General features: G+C 42.7%; 1 protein-coding gene across 2 annotated transcripts in view; it reads left to right on the forward strand.

Annotated features, from left to right (window-relative positions):
• rngtt (RNA guanylyltransferase and 5'-phosphatase) overlaps positions 1 to 25,325 on the forward strand; it is a 348,813-nt gene that overhangs the window by 125,231 nt on the left and 198,257 nt on the right. For both annotated transcript variants that reach the window (XM_084314923.1, XM_084314924.1), the window contains exon 11: positions 23,467 to 23,631. In XM_084314923.1, the coding sequence (XP_084171049.1) occupies positions 23,467 to 23,631 (165 nt within the window). The remainder of the gene's footprint in view (positions 1 to 23,466; positions 23,632 to 25,325) is intronic.

The following is a 25,325-nucleotide window of genomic DNA, read 5'->3' on the forward strand; positions in this document are numbered from 1 at the left end:
ATACAGGGAAGACAGTTGAGAGCAAGCTCTCTTCAACATCACCCTGATTACAGCATTTGGACATAGAACACACATTGCATATAGTATACATAGGTACATACATTAGGGCTGACCTTCGATTTTTTTTTGGAATTCGGGGCAGAGATTTTTTTTTAACTTTTTTTTATAAACGCAAAAAGAAAAAGGTATGTTGTAGGAATTGTACAGCACTTTGTTCAACTTTGTCAGTGCTGTAAAGTTTAAACCTTTTTAAATCTTAGACAAACAAAACACTTTGCTTTCATGAAATATTGTAAGCCGTCATTTGAGGCTTTATAAAAGCAGCACAATGAACACAAATCTGTCAGTGCCGTGTCCGACCTCATCTTAAATAACAAACAGCATTGCTTGTTGTAGTTAACAAAGAGAGGCAGAGTTGATTTTGCACCAAAAAAAATATATAAACATCATTTTTTTATTTATTTTTTTATCTTTTTCCCCCTCCTTTTTCCGATTTTTCTCCCATCCCACTGTTAGTCGTTATGCCAATTCCCAACCCCCTTCCTGGTTGTTGCGCCCCCCCCCCCCCCCCCCCACTGTTGGTCCGGGAGGCCGGAGACTGTCACATGCTTTCCTCCGACACATGTGCAGCCAGCCGGCAGCCAGCCTGGCAGCGCAGATTCTCACCGGGAGAGTGTAACGTGTGGAAGGTCACACTACCTTTCTCCAGATCCTACCCTCGCTGTGCAGGCGCCCCGACCGAACTGTAGGGGTCGCTGTCCACAACGCCCAGGACCCACCCACGGCTTCCCTCCCCCTAACTCAGCCAAACGAGTTAGTATAGCGATCAGCCCAAGCCAAGGCAATGCTGACTCTCCGGGAGTCGAGACCGCAGCCTCTTGCATTGGTGACGAGCACAATCTCCGCTACGCCACCTGACCGCCTTTTTTTTTTAACACATTGGTCGCCAAGATCACTTTTCAGCGTTATTGCCCGCCATGCGTTGACCGCCAAGATCGCTGTACAGCGTTTTTGAGATCAATATTAAATTTTTTCGCCATGGCATTCATAATTCATCCACCCAACCCCTGATGCCCTAGCGGCACCCTAGATGGGACTGCAGCGGCTCAATACCACCGCCTGGTGGATGGTCGGGCGAGTTACACTCTCAAAAACTGGAAGTGCCATCTGTGCATCGAGGAAATTCCTCCGGCAGTCACATCTCACTATGGGACTCTACAGACACTATAGTACATATGGATCGCTTTCTAAACTTAATAATCGATATGATTTCGGCGTTTATTGCGCCATACAAACCGGAAATGGACATAGGCGATCGGCGTCGAATAATTGGGATCTTTCACCGCCAGTCTCATCGGCCCACGGTAAAGGGACAGTAACGTTATTTTCAGCCCGATTGTGCGTTTCCTTGTTTGTAATCAGTCTGATCAATATATCACCCATACTACATAAAGCCGTTACTGATGATCAATGAATTATAAACGACCCCCCCTCTTTCCTCCACGCATGATGAAGCATAATGTATACCGATCATATACAGCGTCTTTGGCAGAATGAGCATGGCGGGGAATGACGTGATAAGGCGTTTTTGGCGACCAAAGTGTTAAGAGTGTCCTGCAGTTTATTCCACCTTTGTGGGCCATAAAAACTAAAATCCTCTTCCTCCATCACTTCTTGGCACGTTTCGACAGTGCACCAGGCTGGGATCTTGTCGGGTCAACATATGGATCCCACCATAGCCAGGCCATTAGCGTTGTGAAGCCCCATCAACAACACCTACTGCCTCTCTCTTGGCCTGATTGAAGAAAATCCAGTTTAGTTCAGAGACAAATGGCGCTTTGCCTTAAAGTCCAGCAGAGCATGGCCCTGGGCTGCACGGAGCGGAGGGGTTTTAGATCCTCCGGAGACGAGCGTGAGGTCTTTACAGTGATGCTCCAGTGTTTGCATGTGGCACAGTGGTGGCAGCAGGCTGATGGATGCTGAGGCGTAAAGAAGACACACGCCTCAGACTGGAATCACCATGAAGAGCCACTGGGGCCGAGCTGTGAGCTGACATGTTCGTGCTTTTCACATTCAGTCCAGTATCATTGTGTTTTTCTATAACTGATGGCCTATCCATTCACTGCTCACTAGTTGTGGGAGAGAGATGTCAATGGGCGTTTGTGTGTATAGCATTTGCAAGTTCCTCGTCTGTTGTCAGTTGCTTTTCAGCACTGTTGTCATTTTCGTTGGGACATGCTTTCTTCATAGCCACAGTACAGATGATACTAGAGGCTAATGCTCTGGCCGGCCTTCAGTCCATCTCCATATTAACACATTGGTCGCCAACAACGTCATAATTCGTTATTGCCCGCCATGCGTTGAACCCCAACAGCGTGATAATTTGTTGTTTGGATCAATATTAAATTTTTTCGCCATGGCATTCATAATTCATCCAGCCTCCCTGCGGGACTGCAGCTGCACCCTGTCTGATATTGCAACGCTTCAATACCGAAGTGGCGCTGGCAGGGCTCTACGCTAACCTTTTTCCCAAGGAGCACATGTGCTCCTAAATGAAAAAATGTAGGAGCACACAAAGAAATTTAGGAGCACCCAAAAATATTTAGGAGCACAGTGAAAATATTTCAAGTAAAGTTTATTTATTTTTTCAAAAATAAATGTATATTTGTACTGTGCGTGCATGTGTAAATTAGCTCTTGCTACAACCCTGCATGTTTACATTTTGTATTTTGTACTTGATGTTCATTAACATGTGCTGTCCCTATCAAATAAACTATCAAATCAAACTACTGCTACAAAAGGTTCAGTCACTTAACTTTAGCTTTTGCCCCTTTTATGCATACAATGCTTATGTTTTGGCTGTGTTGCTCTTCTAGAAAAATAATCATTTCAGGGTTTCCTATTGAAATACTGTACACCTCCAGTACAGAAACATTGTTTATGAGTTTGCGTGTCAGGTAGACCATTGATTTACAGTCGAGTCTGCCAATTACATCACACCGCTTGCACTCCGGCCGTCCGGCGCTGCAGCTGGACCTATTGCCCATATCTGCTGTTGATAACGCTAGCCAAGTTATTATACACACAGATACACAGTGGGCCAGTGACTTTGGTGTAGGGGTGTAACAATGCATCGATCCTAAGGGGGAAATTCAACTGCATCGATTTGAAAATGTTAGAATAGATTATCGCAATTTTAATGTGTACACGTTATGTTACAGGTTGAAAAAGCCCTCAGCTCGGAACTAGGCAAAATCTGCATATGGCTCGTCGACAACAAACTATCATTACACATGGGCAAAACAGAGTCCATTCTCTTCGGTTCAAATAACAAACTCAGCAAGACCGACGGCTTCTCGGTTACAGTGGGTGACAATTTTGTCACAAGGAAAGATGAAATTACCTACCTGGGTTCCATCCTAGAGGCTAATCTTTCCTGTGACAAAATGGCATCCAATGTAATAAAAAAAAGTCAACCAACGAACGCGATTCTTGTACCGGATCTCCTCTCTGGTAAACAAGAATACCCTGAAGACTCTAGCAGGAGCACTCATTCAAGGGTACTACGACTATGCTTGCACCTCATGGTACCAAAGCACCTCAAAGGCACTAAAAAACAAATTACAAACATCTCAAAACAAGCTAGTCAGACTACTGCTTGACCTGACTCCTAGAACCCACCTCACCCCTGCCCACTTTGACAACCTAGGATGGCTTAGAGTAGACGACAGAGTACAGCAACTTGCAATGGGCCTGGTCTACAAGATACACTACGCGACCAAGGTACCCATGTACATTTTAAAAATACTTACCAAAGGTCAGTGAATACCACAATCACAACACCAGAGGGAGCTCCACAAATCATGTAAAACCCAGATTCGGCTCAAACAAGGGACTAAACACGTTTCGCAATTATGCCACATCAATGTGGAATCGCTAAACGAACAATAATCACTATGCAACAACCATCAAATGCACACAGCACACACACCCACACGCACACACTCACTCAAACAAACACACTGCAGCACCCACTCTCCACACTTTAGATCACACAAACACACTTACACTTTATATTTATTGATAAAGGATTTGCACTACAACTCGTACACCTACTGTGAATTGTACCTAAATTGCACCTCGTCCCATTTCTCCATTTCTGCCTTGCACTATATAGTATTGTATATAGTATTGTATATTAGTACACTCGTCCCATTTCTCCATTTCTGCCTTGCACTATATAGTATTGTATATAGTATTGTATATTAGTACACTGCACAGTATTGTATATTGTATGGTAACTACGTCTATTCTGCATCGAACATTGTACATATGTCTAAACTGAACACTGTGACCTTTTTTTTTTACTTCTAATTTTACTATGTTTTTATTTCATACTTATCTTGTCTTGCACAGTCTCTGGAGCGCAACAGTAAGAAGCATTTTGTACAAAAGTATTCTGTACTTCTGTATGACAACTATTAAAGAAACTTGAAACTTGAAACTTGAACGCCCTACCTAAAGCTGTAAAGGAATGTGAATCACTACCCACTTTCAAAAACACTCTAAAAAAACACCTACGTGAGACTGCAATTCGAAACTGGCCCCTACAAATGTCCTAACCTAGTTGTACAGTAAATGACCAAGTAAGGCTTTGTCAGTATTCCAATGTACAGTGTAAAATGTGTGTCCCCTACTCAACCCCCCCCCCCCCCCCCCACCTCCAATGTACAGCCCCCACCCACCCACCCAACCCCACCCCACCCACCCAACCTCCTCCAATGTACAGTTTCTACGTCAAATGTATATACACTCTTTTTCTGGACACTTTTGTATCACAAACATTACTGTATTTGCAAATCTGATATGTCATAAATGTATAGATGTAGCAGTACTGTCTATCTGTATGTCATGTATGTCATATATGTTATGATGAATTGAAAATGGGGGACCCTGATGTAAACAAGACGAAAGTCTTTCTCTGGTCTGCATCCCCTTAACAATTGTATGTATTGAGCTGTACTGTACTGTACCCATTCTGCAATCTGTTAATAAACTTTTCAATCAATCAATCATGTTATTGTCATGTCCGTTACAGCCAACACACCGACATACGCTACTGCATCAACGTTATGATTAACAAAGCAAGGCATTCGTTTTGTTGCATTAACGTTGTATTACTATTGCTATCGATAAATCTAGGTGTTCTAAAATCTATTGCTATTGGTAAGAGAGAGACTATAATAAGTTAGTGTCTCGGAAAACGAGAGCACTGATCGCAATGGCGGAGTTTCAGGAAGTAAACAAGCAAAATGAGAGCTTCCGATTGGTAATTTGCTTTATTTCCCATGAAACCAGTCACTTCACTCTACTGTGATTGGACCGTTGGCTTGAGTGCAATGTGGGACTTGTAGTTTTTTAACGATTCTCAGCGGAGAAATAAAAGTACGACTTAGGCTGTCATCAGCAGTTCGCACACCGTGCGCGTAATTTATTTTTGAGGTTCGCACACACATATTTTTAGGGGCATATGCGAGCAATATGGTCGCACTGTAGAGCCCTGGCTGGTGCATCGAGGAAATCCCTGCGGCAGTAATATCTTGTAATGTGGATCAAGAGACACAATCGAGTGCATTGGGATCTCTTTCGAAACGCAATAATCTATATGATTTCGGCGTTTATTGCGTCATACAAACGGGAAATGGATCTAGCAGATCGACATCAAATAATTGGAATATTTTTCCTCCAGTCTCATCTGCGAACGGTAAGAGGAATATAACGTTATTTTCAGCTTGATTGTCCATTTCTTTGTTTGCAATCCATCTGGTCAACATATCAACCCATACTAAATAAAGCCGTTACTGACGATCAAGGAATTATAAACGACCCCCCCCCCCCCTTTCCTTCACGCATGATGAAGCATAATGTATACCGATCATATACATTTGAATTTTTTAATATAGCGTGTATAGGAAAGAAACACCAATCGATAATCTATCATATGCTTCAGGGCCTATGACTTGCGTTTTTGGAATTACAGCAGAAAAGCTTAAAAACATACTTATATTCTCCACTGTATTAACACAACAATGTATGGGCGGTCAGGTGGCGTAGCGGAGATTGTGCTCGTCACCAATGCAAGAGGCTGCGGTCTCGACTCCCGGAGAGTCAGCATTGCCTTGGCTTGGGCTGATCGCTATACTAACTCGTTTGGCTGAGTTAGGGGGAGGGAAGCCGTGGCTGAGTCCTGGGCATTGTGGACAGCGACCCCTACAGTTCGGTCGGGGCGCCTGCACAGCAAGGGTAGGATCTGGAGAAAGGTAGTGTGACCTTCCACATGTTACACTCTCCCGGTGAGAATCTGCACTGCCAGGCTGGCTGCCGGCTGGCTGCACATGTGTCGGAGGAAAGCATGTGACAGTCTCCGGCCTCCCGGACCAACAGTAGGGGGGGGGGGGGTGCGCAACAACCAGGAAGGGGGTTGGGAATTGGCATAACGACTAACAGTGGGATGGGAGAAAAATCGGAAAAAGGAGGGGGAAAAAGATAATAAAAAAATTGAAATAAAATAAAAACACAACCATGTATGAATGAAAAAATATAACGTTCCCACATCCGGAACGATAGATACCCGATGTTGAATGGGCCATAGTAATGTCAATATAGCTATAATATTTAAAAAGTTATAGCCCTGCAAAGAAGGTAAACATCTCCATAGGCTTACAGCGGTTGCAGACTGGTAAGGATGGGCATACTGCGCGGCAATCAAAGTGTTAACGGTCGCAGACAGATGGCAGAGAATGGGGCCTAAAAGAAAAAATGGTTTGGTTCCGGTGGCTGACCCACCCTGCCGAATTAGGTGCGACCCAATTTATTTTATGAGTTAAATTAATAAAAAAAATTATTAAAAAGATTTTTTTGTCTTTTTTTTTAAATAACATTTAATAAAAATCTTAGTCAAACCTTTAGTATTATGGATATTAAACATGCTGGCAGAGTACATGCATCCATGTTGTCGTGAACATTTTAATTAAATAAAGAAATTCCCTATCCATAGTCGCTGTGGGAATTTTTTTAATAAAAAATAAAATAAAATAAATTCCCTACCTACCCATGGCCTTAACACATCCTGCGCCATAAACGTTGTACGACGGGTTTCAAGTTCATGCGAATTCTGCCAATCCACGGCGTACAACGTTATTGAGATCATATTTCATATTTTCGCCATGTTATTCATATTTCCCTCACGGAGTCTGGTCTGATGCTGTGTGAGCCGGCACAACTCTGCAACGCTTCAATACTGCCCCCTGGTGGATGATCGGCGAGTTGCCAAACCGGAAATGGACGGTTGGATCTTGGTGCGTCTCCGAAATGTGTCCGGCCACTCGCATATCGTTGCAGGACTGTATACACATGTCCATGTGTAGCGATCGCTGCCATAACTCAATAATCGACATGATTTGGGCGTGTATTATTATTATACAAACTGGAAATGGGTCGACTCGATCCCCATCAAATAACTGGGATCTTTTTGCTCCAGTCTCATCGCCCAACGGTAAGAGGAGGCTGACGTTACTTTCAGCCTGTTTGTTTATTATTATCCATGCAAACCGCTCTGATCCATATATCACCCATACTACATAAAGCATTTAACGACGATCACGGAATTATAAACGACCACCCCCCCCCTCCGTTCATCCGCGCATGATCAGTCATAACGTTTAGGATCATGTACAGTTGAACATTTTTATATAGCGTGGATCGGCAACAAACGGCATTTGATAATCTATATATGCATTTATGCCTATATCTCACGTTCTAGGAATTACTGCAGAAAACGATAAAAACATATTTATATTCTAGGCGGTATTTTCGTATGAATGTATGCATGAAAAAGTAAAACGTTCCTACATCCTGAACGATAGATAATCGATGTTGAATGGGCCACAGTAATGTCAATTTAGCAATACAATTAAAAAAGTTATAGCCCTGCAAAGAAGGTGAACATCTCCATAGACTTACAGTGCTGGCAGAGAATGGTATAAGATGCTCAAATAGCGTGGCAGGGAAAGTGTTAACTGACAACCAACAGGAACCAAACAATATTTTCTTTTATGCCTGAGACTGCGTGAAGCCGTCTAGTCTCGGGAAGCTACACTCTCAGACTTCTTATAAAACCTTGATGAATTCCAAGGGGGGGGGGGGGGGGTATGATGATTGAGGCCATTGTATTTGTCTGTGGCCTTCTGTCATTGATTAGCTGATCACACAGGCATATGGCTCAGTAAAGGCTCAGTAAAGTTATAGCCCTGCAAAGAAGGTGAACATCTCCATAGACTTACAGTGCTGGCAGAGAATGGTATAAGATGCTCAAATAGCGTGGCAGGGAAAGTGTTAACTGACAACCAACAGGAACCAAACAATATTTTCTTTTATGCCTGAGACTGCGTGAAGCCGTCTAGTCTCGGGAAGCTACACTCTCAGACTTCTTATAAAACCTTGATGAATTCCAAGGGGGGGGGGGGGGGGTATGATGATTGAGGCCATTGTATTTGTCGGTGGCCTTCTGTCATTGATTAGCTGATCACACAGGCATATGGCTCAGTAAAGGCCCCGGCAGGGGATCTTTGTGAGGCGGAGTGGAGGTTAGAGGCTCCACAGGGGCTCCCCAGGCCACCGCTCAGCTCTGCTGTATTGATCCCAGCTGGCCATGATTGCCCTGCTCCATTATCCCTGGCAGGCTACTCCTTGGTACCAAGGGTCCGTCCGGAGACTCAGTATGGAAAAACAGCAGGAGGGAAATTCACCAAATGCTAGATGTGCATTTGAAATGTAATGACAACGATGTATACTGTTTGGCCGTGTATACTGTGTCAAGTATACAGCATTTTAAGGGCATGACTTCTAGTTAATCCAATTTACTTATGCTGGCCTTTTGCAAATACATTTCCAATGTTGGAATAAAGTGAGCGGCCTGCGCTCACCTCATCTACACAGCTTGTTTCAGCTCAATCTTTTCAGACAAAATATATATAGTATATATATATTTATAGTTCTGGCATGTGTAGTGTGTGATGTTCTATGACAGGATTTATAATTCAAACTGCCAGCAGTCAATCTATGCTAAACATAGTGGAACCAGCATAGATATTGTGGAGATAGTTTCAGAAAGCTAGCAAGCCACATTACGTATTGGTATTTAATTATCCAAAGAACATAGGCCTATAGATCATCCCGTTACACCCTGCCTTTGGACCTACAGAACATACGCCTATAGATCATCCCGTTACACCCTGCCTTTGGACCTACAGAACATACGCCTATAGATCATCCCGTTACACCCTGCCTTTGGACCTACAGAACATAAGCCTATAGGCATTTCTTGTAACTTGGAAATGCATGCATTGCATCATGCTGTGTAGTATGCAGTTCATGTTGCTTGGCCTACTTAATTCATAGCCATCCTAGTACACTGTGCTCTCATAGTGCATTTTTTTTTCCTTCCTCGAAAGTTACTGTTTTATGTCAACTCTGAGCAAGAGCCTGTCACTCACTGTCATCTACATATTGTGCTGCTCTGCAGCGATAAAGTCAACCGTAATTGGGGATGTCCTGGTTTTCTTTGCCCCCGATCAGTCATTTAACACATTGGCGGCCAGACCTGGGATTTTTCTGGTTCACTCGCCATCGGTTGAGTGCCAGACCCGAGATTTCTCGGGTTTTGGTCGTTTTTTCTTTTATTCGATTTTTTTTATTCATTACAGGTTCACGGACCTCGGTGTTACCATAGGAAATCATTCTGAAATCCCCAAAGTGCAATACCGGCCGCATCCTGCTAGGTGGCAGTATCGCCCACCCTTTGAAACCTTATTTCACACTGTGTTACATCTGGCCGGAGAATTTTGGTCCAGGCAAGTCTAGCGGTTCATCCGATCACATTGGAATGCGTCCATGGCCCCTCGATGCATGTGTTCTGCCGGATTATGTCGGGGACCCGATGGACACCAATACTGGAAGTCGCAATCAGACAATTGGAATATTCTTTTTGGGATACCACCTAGTAAAGGTAAGGACTATATGACATCAATCCTACTTTGATCCAACAATGATTTCACATCGATCGCAACGATCATATGTAACGTACTCCAAAACGTATATGTTGTTGCTGATGATCAAAGCATAAAAAAACGACCCCCCCCCCCCCCCTTTCATGCATTCATGATGAAACATAATACCTATTATATACTTTTGAATTGGAAATAGTAGCGTGTCCAGGCGAGCAACGCGAACGCTTTTAGTAAAATTAACATATTGCTCCATAACACAGTTACCAGGAATTAGCCAGGATCACTCTGAAACTATACAATATTTACCACCATATAACACGCAAACATATACATGCATTTTTTTTCTCTTTTTCACATGTTGAACGATGGATAGTTAATGTCAAATTAGCCATATTATTGTCTCCATAGCTATAATATAGAATATAGATATAGCCCTGCAAACACCGTGATGCACAGTGAAAATCCCTATCCTTTACAGCGCTGGCACACTGAGTACAAAGATGGCTAGACCGGCTGGCGCCCAAAGTGTTAATTCTGAGGCCTGCCGACGGAGTCCCTATCTGATATTTGTATTTTCATAGAAAATACTGCACAATTCAATAATTCAAGTACATTAAAGTTAGTAAAAAAAACAATCCAATGTAGTTAACTTAAGATATGCTCGACAATTGAATAGCTTTACAAAAAAAAAATTAGATCTGAATTTGATTGGGCTTATTACCAATCAAGTAAAATATGCCGTGATCGGCTGAGATTGACATCCCTAGTAATTATATCTGTTTCACAGCTTGATTATGTTAAGCCACTAGTCTGAAATTGAAACATTCAATTTGTATCATCAGCGCATCATGTGACATTAGCAGCAATGTCTTTTCATTGACCTCATCTTGCATAAATTAGCATTCAGTAGGTGCAACACTAAACTAAATACAATCTCCCTCGTCACGGTAAAAGCCGGTATGAAATTGTGCGCGCGTAACACCCACTCCAGAGATAAAGGCGCTCCTCTTGGGGATGAGTGCCCTGCTTGCTGAGGCATGGTGTGTGTATTGACTTCTGCCTTGTTGCATCTTACATCTTGCATCAACTCCAGTCACTTCTGCTCCATAAATCAGACTGTGGCTACGCTGTGTGTCATAGCAGTGCCGTCCTTCCTGAACACGCGTCGCATCATCCATCCACCAGACAGCGATGGCAGCTCCCTTATGGTTCTCTGTTGTTCCCCTGCAGTCGCCTCAGAGGGTTTAGCCTTTAGACCGGGTCTTCTACACCCTATTCTCTACTCCAATCTATAGTTATGGGGAGAGTTTGGGATTTATTATTATTATTATTAGCACTATCACACTATCTGTTAGGAGGCAATGGTAGGATTTGTATTATATGAGCTGTTTCCTTCTACTTCACACCAAAAAACCCTCAAACCCTTGACCCTTTTGTTCAGAACATCTCCTGTATTGGCTCTAGGGCTGTCAAAATTGGCCAAAGATGACACTAGAATATTACTTAAAAAAAATGATGATATTCGAATATCTATTGTTGCACATATTTTTTTATTTATATTTTTTTGTAAATTTTTTAAATATTCTTTTTTAGTTTTATTGTTTGTTATTTCCGTTTTCGTCGTCGTCGTCGTCGTCGTTGTTGTTGTTGTTGTTGTTGTTGTTGTTGTTGTTGTTGTTGTTGTTGTTGTTACTATGTGCTGTGAAGTCCTATTTATTGTTGTTATTACTGTATTGTGTAAAAAAAAGTAAGTAAAAAAATTAAATGGAAAGAAATAAAATAAAAACACACAATTCACACAATTCGAATATAAATTTTTACAATCTAATGTATGTTTTTATTTTTTTTACAATTCGTTTATAAATTCGAATATAGAATATTCGTTGACAGCCCTAATTTGCTCTGCCGCTGCTGATTCCTCTTCTCTCCCCCCACCTGCTTATGCGTTTTCATCTCAAATTAGCCTGGAGAGTCACCGTGCTTCAAAACACATTCACATGCCCTGCCTTTGCCTACGAGGTCTGTTCTGTACTCCCCTGAATTCACTTCTTCACACTATCTACCTTCACTAAGCGAGGACGGCACGCTTAATTTGTGCTTCTGCAGTGTTCTGGCGTTGTTAGATTTTATGCATGCTTATATATAGATTGAGCTGGCCTTGGTTTAATGTTCCCCATAAGAGCTGTTATATAATGCATCGAATTGTAGCTTGACTGATCCGATGCTTTCTCTTAAAACAGGCTTTTGTCATTTTTCCTTCTCGGAATGTATAATCTGTCATGCATAACCTGTGTTTTAATTGGCGTGTTATTATCAAATAAACCGAGACAACCCTTATCTGGAGTCTTAGCTAGTTTGTAGATTATTAACAGTGATACTGTAATTGTTTGAGGGTTTGAACTAGGCATGAACCTGCTGTTTCCTGAACAGCAGGTGGCGAGGAAGCCAGGCATTATAAATTAACAGTATTCTCCCCTTCTCTGCAGTGAGAAACAGTTGAGAGGTAGTGGAGCCACACCTAGCCGAATCCTAGTATGAAAATATGGCAAAAATTATGTTAATTGTTTGTTTGCCATTCTTGGAATTTCCTTGGTGATATATGATTAATAATACACACTAACTGTATTTTTCACCAAATATTTTACTTGTTCAAATTCCCAAGCGGTTTTGAAGTAGAGAGATTCTATTTATTTCCCCCCCCCTGACTACACATTTGAATCATTCACACTTACAGTACATCTCGTTCTGTCTTGATGACACAGTTGACAGATGGTGCAGAATGTGTGGGACATGGTACCATTTGTTGCTCCAGGGACAGCTTGTCAGTATAATCCCTGTGTTGTACAATATATGTGAAAGTTCTATACACCATAATACAGAGATATTTTGCCACACAATGTTGTGGCAAAATGCCAACACCAACTATCTATTTTTCTTAGTATTTGAAGACTGTTAACACTTTGATTGCCCAACCCGAGTTTTCTCGGGTTTACACCCCCGCGGGTTGAATGCCCACTCACGAGAATTCTCGTATTTTCTCATATTTTTTTTTTATTAGCGATCTGAAATCATATTTCATCAACCGAGTCTACCGTTGGAAATTCAGCCACTCCAGGCGCTCAGATGTGAAAAAAGCGCCCCCTATCGTCTCCCAGATGGTAATTCACCCTTTTGGATTGAACTCAACACATGACTCCACATTTTACTTCTCACTCACGCAGCCGGGGTCGATCAGCTCCACTAGTGAGCCTCAGAGCAGCGGGGATTATGTGTTTTTACAGTATACACGGTGAATCAATAAAAGGATCGATTTTTTTCTAATGGCGATCAGGAATTGTAATAATCCATTTGGATACCATCTGATCTCAGGTAAGGAATCTATGTTACCAGTCTTAGGATAATCAGACTCGTTTTCACAGATATAAGCTTTTATGTGATTATGTGATATGGCTGTTTGACTGTGTGAGCGGTCAGGAAATAGGAGAATCGATTTTCAGCTCGCGGCCAGAGCGTGCATGCGTACACATATACTATCGATAATCTAGCGTTTATTTCAAAACGATTCATAAATAGGCCGAAAAATTACGACGTTCTAGAATATTCCAGTAAAGGGCGATTATCATGGAATGTCTTCATTTTTCCATGAAAACAAGTGCTTTTCAAAATGCTAGAAAACGGAAATGAAGCGATAAAAAAACAATCTGCTACGACAATGTTGACTGGAAAATGAGTCTTTGATAAGCGACGGGCAGATTAGACACATAGCCATAATTTAAAACATAGATTAGGCGATATTAACGTTAACATTGAAGTGGTGCTGGGCATTCAAGGAGGTAAAAAGGAATTAGGCTTGGGCAGTGAAAGTGTTAATGAAATACCATATAATTTTGTTATAGCAAAAGGATTTCCTTGGAAAATGGGAAGAAAAGAATGTCCTTGAAAGTGTGAAATTCATCTAGTCATTGCTTCATGGCTTTTTACTCAGTATAATTGATAATGACATTGTATTTTTTCATTCAAATGAATTAAATAACAATCATCATAAATAACAATTGCAATATTATCGCATATCACAAATCTCAAATTGGAAGCTCTCTGGTAATGTTCAGCCAAGCGCCTCTGGCCACACTTGGCTGCTACGGTCTTCAGCTGATCTATAGGATGATAAGGTCAGATGTTATCGGATGTAGTTAGTTCCAAGTGAATTTGGTTTTGCCACATGCGCCGTCACTGAGGTCTCCTGAGCAAGTGTTTTAAGCACTGGAGTTTAATGGCATTCGTAGTTGTCCGACTCGAGAGCTGTTATCGACAAGTTTCTCTGCACACTGAAAGCATTACCAATTTAATTCAAAAAGGGAGTAAATCTTCTTGGAAGAAAGAAAATTGAACACTCCCGCGCCCATAATCCCCCTTCCCAACATCTATTAAACATGGAGATAATTGTATTTGCCCTCACAAAGCTCAGTGCTGCACACAAGGCACTGCAGTGTGTTTTGCCGTTGTATGTCACCAAGACTACTTTATAGTTATTCAGCACCCATGAGAGTGTGTATACCTGGGCTGCTGTTACTACTTTATAGTTATTCAGCACCGTGAGATTGTACCTGGGCTGCTGTTGCTACTTTATAGTTATTCAGCACCGTGAAGGCCCTCCCATAGTCGAGCAGACTGTACGCGGACTGGACTCAGCGGAGGTCCACTGGACTCTTTGAGCTTTCATAGTCGAGCGGACCTCCGCGGACCAATTTCCTACATGTCACGCGCCAGTTTACACAATTGTCCCCACGCTGTTCAACTTCTGTCATGTCGTTGTCATCCGATGTCAAAATAAAGAGTGTTATCTCCGTTTCCAATATTTCCATAATAAAACGGGCAGTTTTACGCACTTGAATAACAGGTATATAGGCTTGAGGTGGACAGCACGTGGTGCTGAAATGACAAACACGCATTGCATGAAATAAAAGCACCAGTTTTATTTCAAAATATTGGAAACGGAGATAACATTCTATGTTATCTCCGTTTCCAATATTTCGAAATAAAACTGGCAATTTTACACACTTCATTTAGAAAAGCCATTAAAACATCTCTCTTGGCACGGAGCGAGTGGTCAGAGTAAAATGCAGATCGGCGTCACATTAAATGCAGTTCGATGTCAACCAAAACGCAGAGCAGCGTTTTGTGTGACACCAAGTCAGCGGCGCGGACGTCCGCACGTCAGAAAATAGGAGCTTCGCACTTCCACTCTGCTGTGGGTCTGCTGTCCGCTGAATAATAATAATAATAATAATGGATTGGATTTATATAGCGCTCTTCTCTGACTGACTGTTGCTCTGACTCAGAGCGCTTCACAGAGTCCATTATTCGTTCATACACAGTCATACCGGTGGTGGTAAGCTACAATTCCAGCCAGAGCTGCCCTGAGGCAGACTCACGGAAGCGTGGCGAATAATCAACGCCTACGGCCCCTCCGACCACCACCAACATTCATTCACATGCATACACATTCATACGAGGCAAGTAGGTTAAGTGTCTTGCCCAAGGACACAACGGCAGTGGGATGGACATGGGCTTGAGCGGGATTCGAACCACCAACCCTTCGATCATTGGACACCCCGCTCTACCCCTGAGCCACGCCGCCCGCTGAGATCAAAGCTCAAAGAGTCTGCGCGCACCTCCGCGGAGTCTGCTCTGTGTACAGTCTGCTCGACTATGGGAGGGCCTTGAGAGTGTACCTGGGCTGCTGTTACTACTTTATAGTTATTCAGCACCATGAGAGTGTACCTGGGCTGCTGCTGCTACTTTATAGTTATTCAGCACCATGAGAGTGTACCTGGGCTGCTGCTGCTTTATAGTTATTCAGCACCATGAGAGTGTACCTGGGCTGCTGTTGCTACTTTATAGTTATTCAGCACCATGAGAGTGTACCTGGGATGCTGTTACTACTTTATAGTTATTCAGCACCATGAGAGTGTACCTGGGCTGCTGCTTTATAGTTATTCAGCACCATGAGTACCTGGGCTGCTGCTGCTACTTTATAGTTATTCAGCACCACGAGAGTGTACCTGGGCTGCTGTTACTACTTTATAGTTATTCAGCACCCATGAGAGTGTACCTGGGCTGCTGCTACTTTATAGTTATTCAGCACCCATGAGAGTGTACCTGGGCTGCTGCTACTTTATAGTTATTCAGCACCCATGAGAGTGTACCTGGGCTGCTGCTACTTTATAGTTATTCAGCACCATGAGAGTGTACCTGGGCTGCTGCTACTTTATAGTTATTCAGCACTGTGAGAGTGTACCTGGGCTGTCTCTCACAGAAAATGAACACAGCTGCATTTTGTATTATTGAGGGAATGTTATGGAAGACTATCTCTAGTTGAATGTCAGCAGTGTTCACTACACATTAGGGCTGTGACAATATGTTTATGTGTGTTTATTAGAAGCACCTACAGTAGGTGTGCCGCTAGTCTTCCTGGGGTTCTGAACATAGAAATACAATACAGGAGTGGTCAGGTGGCGTAACGGAGATTGCGTTCGTCACCAACCCCGGAGACGCTGGATTCGCCTGTTCGAATCTAGCTCACAGCTCCGGGGTTGTCACCAGCTTGGCTGGCCGTTCACACTAATACAATTGGCAGTATTAGAGGGTGGGAGAAGCTGGCGGGGTGGGTCCGGGTTGTTGTAAACAGCGACTCCTACAGTTCGGTCGGGGCACCTGCTAAGCGCGTATAGGATCTAAGGGCGGTAGTGTGATCCTTCCACACGTTACACGCTCTCAGTGAGAGTCCGCGCTGCCAGGTGAAAAGAAGCGGTTGATTGGCTAGACGTGTGTCGGAGGAAGCACGTGATAGCCTCCACTCTCCCAGACCGACTGTGGGGGGTAAGTGCGCAGCGACCAGGAAGGGGATTGGGAATTGGCATAACGACTAACATTGGGATGGGAGAAAATCGGAGGAAAAAGGAGGGGGAAAAAGATAAAAAAAAAATAAAAATAAAAAATACAGTACAGTAACATGCATACATACATACAAATAAATATATATACATTGCACTGGCAACTTACAGGAGTCCAGATAACTCCGTTTGGAAAATCATTTCCAAACAGAGCTTAGTAGATTGTTGATTTTCTTTGCGTCAGAGTTACCTAGTAATAGGCAGTAGATAGCTTTAAATACTTGTAAGGCTGAGACGATATGCCATTTGGAAGAATCGATAAATCTGGACCAAATTATCAATAAATATCGAAAATGTTATTAGTATTATTTATTTTTTATCTACTGTTTCTCCCCATTTTCAATTTTTCTCCCTTCCCCAATTTCGTATTGTCCAATTCTACCCTCCCCTGTCTCGAACGTTGTTAGGCCATGCCTCCCACAAGCCGGCTGCAATGTGGACGAAGCCTTGCATCACGTGTCCCCTCCGGTACACGAGGAGGCAGCTGTCGCATCTTTTCACCTGTACAGCGCGAGGGTCTGCGTGGGAGGGACACGCCGCCCCCGTCGCTTCCTGATTCTACTGCGCAGGCGCACCAACCGACCTGTAGGAGTCGCTGTCCACAACGTCCGATCCCCACCCACCAGCTTCCCACCCCCTAATACTGCCAATTGTATTAGTATGAACGACCAGCCAAGCTGGTAGCACCGCCGAGAGCTGGGCTCGAACCTAGCATATCCTGCGTTGGTGGCGAGCGCCTTGCCCACTGCGCCACCTAGCTTTTTACATATGCAAATATATCTATGTGACGCCACTTAACGATATCACGCAGTTATCGATAATTATCGATATATCGATAAGTGGTCTCAGCCTTAAATACTTTACCACATCACTTTTGTGCATAGATCACTAGATTTACCAGCTTATAATCAGTGATGGGAATAACGGCGCTATAAGTAACTTCGTTACAAACGGCGTTCGTTTTTTCAGTAACGAGTAATCTAACGGATTACTCTTCCAATCTTAATAGCGTCGTTACCGTTACTCCAAAAAAATGCGGCGCGTTACTATGAATTAACCTGTTTCTTTCATCAGACATATCTCTGCGCCGAGAGGCAATAATAATGTTCTTCCTTGTTTAGTGGACAGTGCGCGAGCCAAGCATACATGCTGACGATTGGCTGAGGTTGAATACAATGTCATGGTAAGCCAATCAGAGGTAGAGGTGGGCGGGTGTCTAAAGCATCCAGAGTCTGACACACAGCGCGACAAGACAAGCGATCACTGATCAGTCAGCATGAGACCGCGGTCCGTGTAGTGTACGTTTTGAGCCCAAAAACGAATCCAACGAACAACACAAGCGACTCAAGTCAACATGAGACCGCGGGTCCATGAGCGTTTTGTGTTCACTCTTTGCAGCGCAGGGCACTGAGTGGCCCTACTGCAGTGCTGACAGCCTTATCAACAGTGCTGCACTTCCTGGTTTAATAGCACAGGCTTCAGGTGCTCAGAGATATTATATCTATGTCATGCTGCATGCATGTCTTAAATGTCATGATTAGATTAGTTTAGATGATTCGATTAGATTCTTATATCTGTATGTTGTGTATGTCATTGATTGATTGATTGAAAAGTTTATTAACAGATTGCAGAATGGGTACAGTACAGTACAGCTCAATACATACAATTGTTAAGGGGATGCAGACCAGAGAAAGACTTTCGTCATAAATGTCATGAATTGAAAATGGGGGACCCTGATGTAAACAAGACGAAACTCTTTCTCTGGTCTGCATCCCCTTAACAATTGTGTGTATTGAGCCGTACTGTATTGTACCCATTCTGCAATCTGTTCATTAAAATGTTCAATCAATCAGTATATATTTGTTATTTATTTTTGTTATAGTGCTTAACAAGCATAATTTAATGTTGCCCAGTTGTGGCCTGTTGAGGGGCAATACATATCAAAAGTTCCAAAACATCTATACTGTTTGTATTTTTATGATCCACTATATAAACATAGTAATTATAATATCTACATAGCCTACATGGCATTTGATTGGAGGCTAGTCTCACTTTGTCCCACAGCAACATTAAAATAGTTTAGATTTGTGTATGTTGTTTATGTAAAAAAAAAATCTTGAAAGTAACGCAATAGTTACTTTCTGAAGTAACTAGTTACTTTTATAATTTGTAACTGAGTAAGTAATTTAGTTACTTTTTGGAAGAAGTAACTAGTAACTGTAACTAGTTACTTTTTTAAACAGTAACACTGCTTATAATACACATTTCACGTCTGCATTTCCTGATTAAAAGCAAATGACATTGGAAAAAATTATGTTAAATATCTCATTAAATACTTACAAACTTAGGACTGTTCTGTTCATATAATATGTGTATATTTTATTACACAAATATATATACACACACACACGCACATATAATATATGTAACGGTTGTCATATCGTCACCTTAAATTTCGATGCCCCGAGGGAGTTTCGAACCCGGGTCTCCCACGCCGCGGGCAACAGCACAGACCGCTATACCAAGTCAAGTCAAGTCAAGAGTTTTATTTGTCACGGCATACAAGTATGCAGTGAAATGCGGGGGGTCTTGCCCGCAACGATTGTGCAATAATACAATAATACAATAATAAGAATCCAATAGGATGAGAATAAGACATTTGTGCAATAATACAACTAATAAGAATAAAGACATATCCGGTATATGTACATGAAGTTTACAAAAAGCATGTTAAGACATGCTAGGTCCTGCGATAGTGCAATACACTGTTAGCTACGGATGGGGCACTGGGTCTTATGTACACTACTATACAATGCTATACTATACAATCTACAGTTATACTATGTGTCCTTATGCTAGCTTGCTATCCATCTGTTTACTATACAAGAACCACTCCCGTTCTTGTTTTTAAAGTGATCTTTCATTGTGTAAAGTGACCATGAGTGTGAGCGTGTTCATGTTAAAGTGACTGCTAGTGTGTGAGCGTATACAGTGTGTGTGTGTGTGCTCATGTGTGCTTGTGTGTGGAGAGTTCAGTGTTCAAGACTCTGATGGCCTGGGGGAAGAAGCTGAGCCGAAGTCTCTCTGTCCTAGTTGCTGGTGTTCGCAGGCGTTTGCCTGTTGTTGGGGTGGTGAGGGTCTTTCATTATTCTGCAGGTCTGGATTTGCACCTCTTGTTATATAAGACCTGCAGGGGTGGTAGTGCAATACCCGTAGTACGCTCAGCTGAGCGCACCACTCTCTGTAGGGCCTTCTTGTCCTGTGCCGTGCTGTTTCCATACCAGGCAGTGATGTTTCCAGTCGAGATGCTCTCTACAGCTCCGGAGTAGAAGGACTGGAGTATCTTCCCTGATACTCTGAACTTCCTTAACTGTCTCAGGTGGTAGAGGCGCTGCTTCGCCTTCTTTACGACTGAGTCTATGTGTGTTGTCCATGTCAGATCCTCTGAGATGTGGACCCCCAGGTACTTGAAGCTGCTCACCCTGTCCACGGTAGCCCTGTTTATCCTCAGTGGTGTGTGTGTCCCCTGCTGTGTTCTCCTAAAATCCACGATCAGCTCCTTGGTTTTACCAAGAAGTGAACTCACTGCTTTGTAACGTGTCTATTTGTCTTTTGAGGATGAGAGTGAGTTTAACCCATAGCACCGCTACTCATCCCAGTCACTTCACAACATCTGAAGTCCTTCGTGACTGTGCTTCGCGGGACCATCCGTTACATATATATATATATATATATATATGTTTTTTTTTTTATCCACTTTTTCTCCCATTTTTCTATATTTTCTCCCATCCCAATTTCGTATCATCCAATTCAACCCTCCCCTGTCACGAACGCTGTTTCTTGCCTCCCACAAGCCGGCTGCAATGTGGACTAAGTCATACATAGCACAAGTCCCCTCCGGTACTTGAGGTAACAGCAGTCGCATCTTTTCACCTGCGCAGCTCGATCTCTCAGTGGCGAGGAGTAACGCGTGGGAGGCTCACGCTGCCCCCGACACTTCCTGATTCTACTGCGCAAGCGCACCAACCGACTTGTAGGAGTCGCTTGTTCACAACGTTCGATCCCCACCCTTCAGTTTTCCCTCCCCGTAATACGGCCAATGTGTATTACTGCGGACGACCAGCTAAACTGAAAACAATGTGGAGAGCTGGATTCGAACACGCGAATCCTAGCGTCTCCACACTGGTGGCGAGTGCCTTGCCCACTACACCACCTAGCCGCCCATATATATATATATATATATATATATATATATATATATATATATATATATATATATGTAAGGTCCAAAGGATAGTGGAGTATTGATTTTTAGTGTGAGTTGAAGATCACTCCAGGAAGCTGGTGCATCAAAACAAAAGACACCAAGTTGATGAGACTGAACTCATAGGACCTTAAGTGTAAACCAATCATTTGAGCAGGTCAGATAAGGTCCATAATTCCCATCAAGCATCATTGTGTTATATGGTGGCAATTTTCCATCAATGGTCTTAAAGATAAATAGTTACCAGTGTCTATTTCATCTTGCTAATAGAGATAATGACGAGTGCTCTAATGGTGAGTGCTGTAATCATCACCAATTATGAATCCAACAGCAGAATGATAGACTGTGTCTAGGGGTAAAAGAGTGGACAAGGCAGTGTTTCTATAAATGACATCACCATAATCCAAAACTGATGTAAAGACTGCTTCAACAAGTGCGGCTGGGTGGCGCAGCGGACATTGCGCTCGTCACCAACGCAAGAGACACCGGGTTCGACTCCGGCTGTCGGCGTTGCCTCCGGCTTGGGCCGGCCGTCATACTAACTCAATTGGCAGAGTTAGCGGGTGGAAGTCGATGGGTGGTAATCTGGACGTTGTGGACAGCGACTCCTACAGGTCGGTTGGGGGATGCCTGCACAGCAGAGACAGGAAATGGCGGGGGTAGTGTGAGCCTCCCACACGTTACACTTCGCCAATGAGAGTCCGCGCTGGCAGGTGAAAAGATGTGACTGGCTGCCTCCACATGTATCGGAGGGGACATGTGATGCAAGGCTTCTATCCTCCCTACAACCGGCCAGTGGGGGGCATATGCGAGCAACGTTCAAGACAGGGGAGGGGAGAATTGGCACAGCGAAATTGGGATGGGAGAAAAATAGAAAAAGAGGAGAAAAAGTGGATCACAAAAATAAATACTGCTTCAACAATCCTCTTTCTGCAAATCATAGGGAAGCTGGATTTGTATTGATGACGGTAGCGATGTTAATATTGCAGTAATGGTGCCAATAGCGGTGGCAATATCTGGCCTTGTTAAGTCAGGAAACTAACATTGAGAGGAAGTGCAACATTTATCAAGCCACAACTGTGCAGTAAAAACAAGTCCTGCCTGCACCAATGCCCGAACTCCTTTTGAGTGGTAGCCACACAAAAATCAATAGACGCATAAACAAACAAACAAAAAAATGCTGAAAATATTTGTCCAGAAAATAGTACCCAGCTTGTTTATTGAATATGTATTTAAGCAGGGCGGCAAGGGAAAACACTGGGCAGAAGACAAGCCCAGGAGAGACATCTGAGGGAGGGGCCAAAGCCAGCTGCAGTTGAGAAGTCTTTTCCTATTTCATATCTCTGCCAGCCAAGACCAACCATACTGAACATCTTTTGACCAGCCCTGCATTTTGTGACGCAAAACAGCCTGCATACTAAAAACTCGATTATAATCCCAAAGTGTTTCCTCCTGGCTCATCTGCCTTCATTTATACCTGAAAGCAGTCAGCAAGGTCTTTTAATTTGGCTGTTTCCTCTTCCCAATCAGTGTCCCTTCTGCCTTTTATACCAAGCTGCTTTGAGGAGAAACTGTGAAAAAGGGACACAGTGTTGCATCGCTCTTCCCCCAGAGACACAGATGGACAAAGTGAACCTGAAGTTGGCCTTGGACAGCTGGCAGTCATCTCTTTGTCGGAATTGTATGTGAAGCACGGGAGTGCAAGGCATCCGAGGAGCCTGGCCCTGTTGTCATAGCGACATCAAAAGAAATGTTGATTGCGTCGCGCATACTCACTACCTTTTGGAGTTGGTGTAGTAGAGGGCCATAGAAATTCTGGTATTCCTTGAGCAGCCCCTTGTTGTCCTCCAGCTCATGATTATTCAGACCTTAACACTGTTGCCATGGCAGTGGATTGGCGGCTCTTAAGTCCTTTTCATATCGGCACAAACCATCTCCAAAAAAGGGATGGTGTTAGGATGTGTTTTTTTACTCAGAAAGCATCTTCTACTCTATAATATCTGTCTGATTTGGACACTTTTCTCATGATCTGTGCAGTTAAGAAAGCTGATTGTATCATAAAAACATTGCCCTTTATTTACTTTACAAATAGTATATTCAATATAAAGGACTAATTACAATAACAGAATTCCGGGTGCATTAAGAGGTAATTAAGTTGTTCGTTCCTTTGTTTGTTTTCCAGGGGCAGCCGGTCGGTCAGTGTGATTTCAATATCCGGCTCTTATGCATAGAGAAGGAGATCATTTCTCCCCGGATGGGGAAAATGAAGACGGGACAGATCGACAAGACGAAGGAGCCTTTCAGTGTCCGAAACAAGCCATTCTTCGACATTCATGCATCACGCAAGGTACACACACACACACACACACATGCACATGCATCTGACCAATGACTTCTACCTGACCTCATCAAGATCTCTTCAACCAAGAATAGGCCTACAGGGAGAAAACGCCAAACTTGTGTATCCTCATAATGCACAAAATATACTTTATTACTTGTAAATGAACTTCTTTCAATCATGAAGAACTAATGTACCTTGATAATTAGTACATGCTGTGAAGGCGCATTGCTCTTATCCATGGCTGTTCACTGCTTGTAATTAATTCAGATTGTTTTTCCAGCCTTTAGGCCTTCATGATCTCTGTTAATGCATCTTGGTGCTATTAACTCATGCAGCGCCAGGGTAAGGCTGTCCCCGAACCCTGTTTTTGGGATTCAAACTTCGTCAGGGTTTGTCGAACGAACGTTCGAACCTTCGTTGTTAATAAAAAATATTTTTTTATAATATATATATATATATATATATATATATTTTTTTTACTATCCTCAAACTAAATCCTCAGTTTGAATAAAGTGATTAATCTGATTAAATTAGTTATTTTTTATTAAATCAACTTTCCAGCCCCAGACCCAGCCCAGGGAGAAGCCCCAGCCCAACTAAATCAATTAAATCAACTTTCTTTAATGAATATAACTCATCAGTTTCTTTTAATACTATAATATTAGTGTAGCCTAATCTTTATCTGCAACTGTGAAGAAAAACCCCATTGGTTTAAACAGAATTAATAGAAGAAGAAAAAAATTAAAAAAAAAAAAAATACATTTATTAAAAATTCAAAATTCGAATGTTGATTTAGAATTCGAATGCCAACGTAATGAACGAAGGTTCGAACGTTTGGGCTCAGCCCTACGCCAGGGATTAGCCTGGTCCCGTTCTAGCTATGCCACGCTTTAACACATTCGGGGCCGGCCACCGTGGCAAGGTTGTTTTGGCTTTTATTCCATTTTAATAACCTGCTCCATGTCACCGAGATCTACCCTACTCTTGGAATTCGGAAAAGTGCATTACCGGCCAGATCCTCGTAGGGGCGCTGTCTCGATAATGCAGTGTTCCCTGTGGCAGAAAGGTGTTTTATTTTTTTGGATCTCGAATGGACTTTCCTGTTAGGGTGAATCTATGCGTGTAGCCTGTAGCTTGGAATACGTTTTGGGAGGCGGAATTCAGTACGCAGTAAAGGAATATATCATCAGCCAATGGATATATGGATCTACCAGATGGCGATTGATAACTGGGAAATCCTTTTTGGGATCCAACCGGCCACAGGTCAGATCTTTTTCACGTAAATTACATGCTGATCAGGCCTTGTTATCATAGCCAACCAGGCGATCAGCGAATGTGGCTACTGAGGCTAACGGCGTTATTGGCAATCAATAATCAGAAACAACGTCCCCCGCCCCCCCCCCCCCCTTTCATGCATTCATGGTGGAACATTATATCGATCAAATGCATTTAGATTTTTAGCTCTAGCTTCTGTAGGGCCGAAACGCCATTCGATTTAATGTTATTAGCTTAGCAGCCTGTATTTCGTTTTGCAGGAAATATACCAGACCAAATCCCATATAACGCTTATATTCAAGACGCTATAAAATGGGAACGTATTGATGATTTTTTTTTTCTTTAAGCCATTTTGAAGGGACGGTTTATAGTGTCAATTGACAATGAGAATGGACAGATAGCAATACTATAAAGTATAAAGCCTC

The sequence above is a fragment of the Notolepis coatsorum genome, assembly GCF_963971535.1.
Source record: "Notolepis coatsorum genome assembly, chromosome: 5".
Lineage (NCBI taxonomy): Eukaryota > Metazoa > Chordata > Actinopteri > Aulopiformes > Paralepididae > Notolepis > Notolepis coatsorum.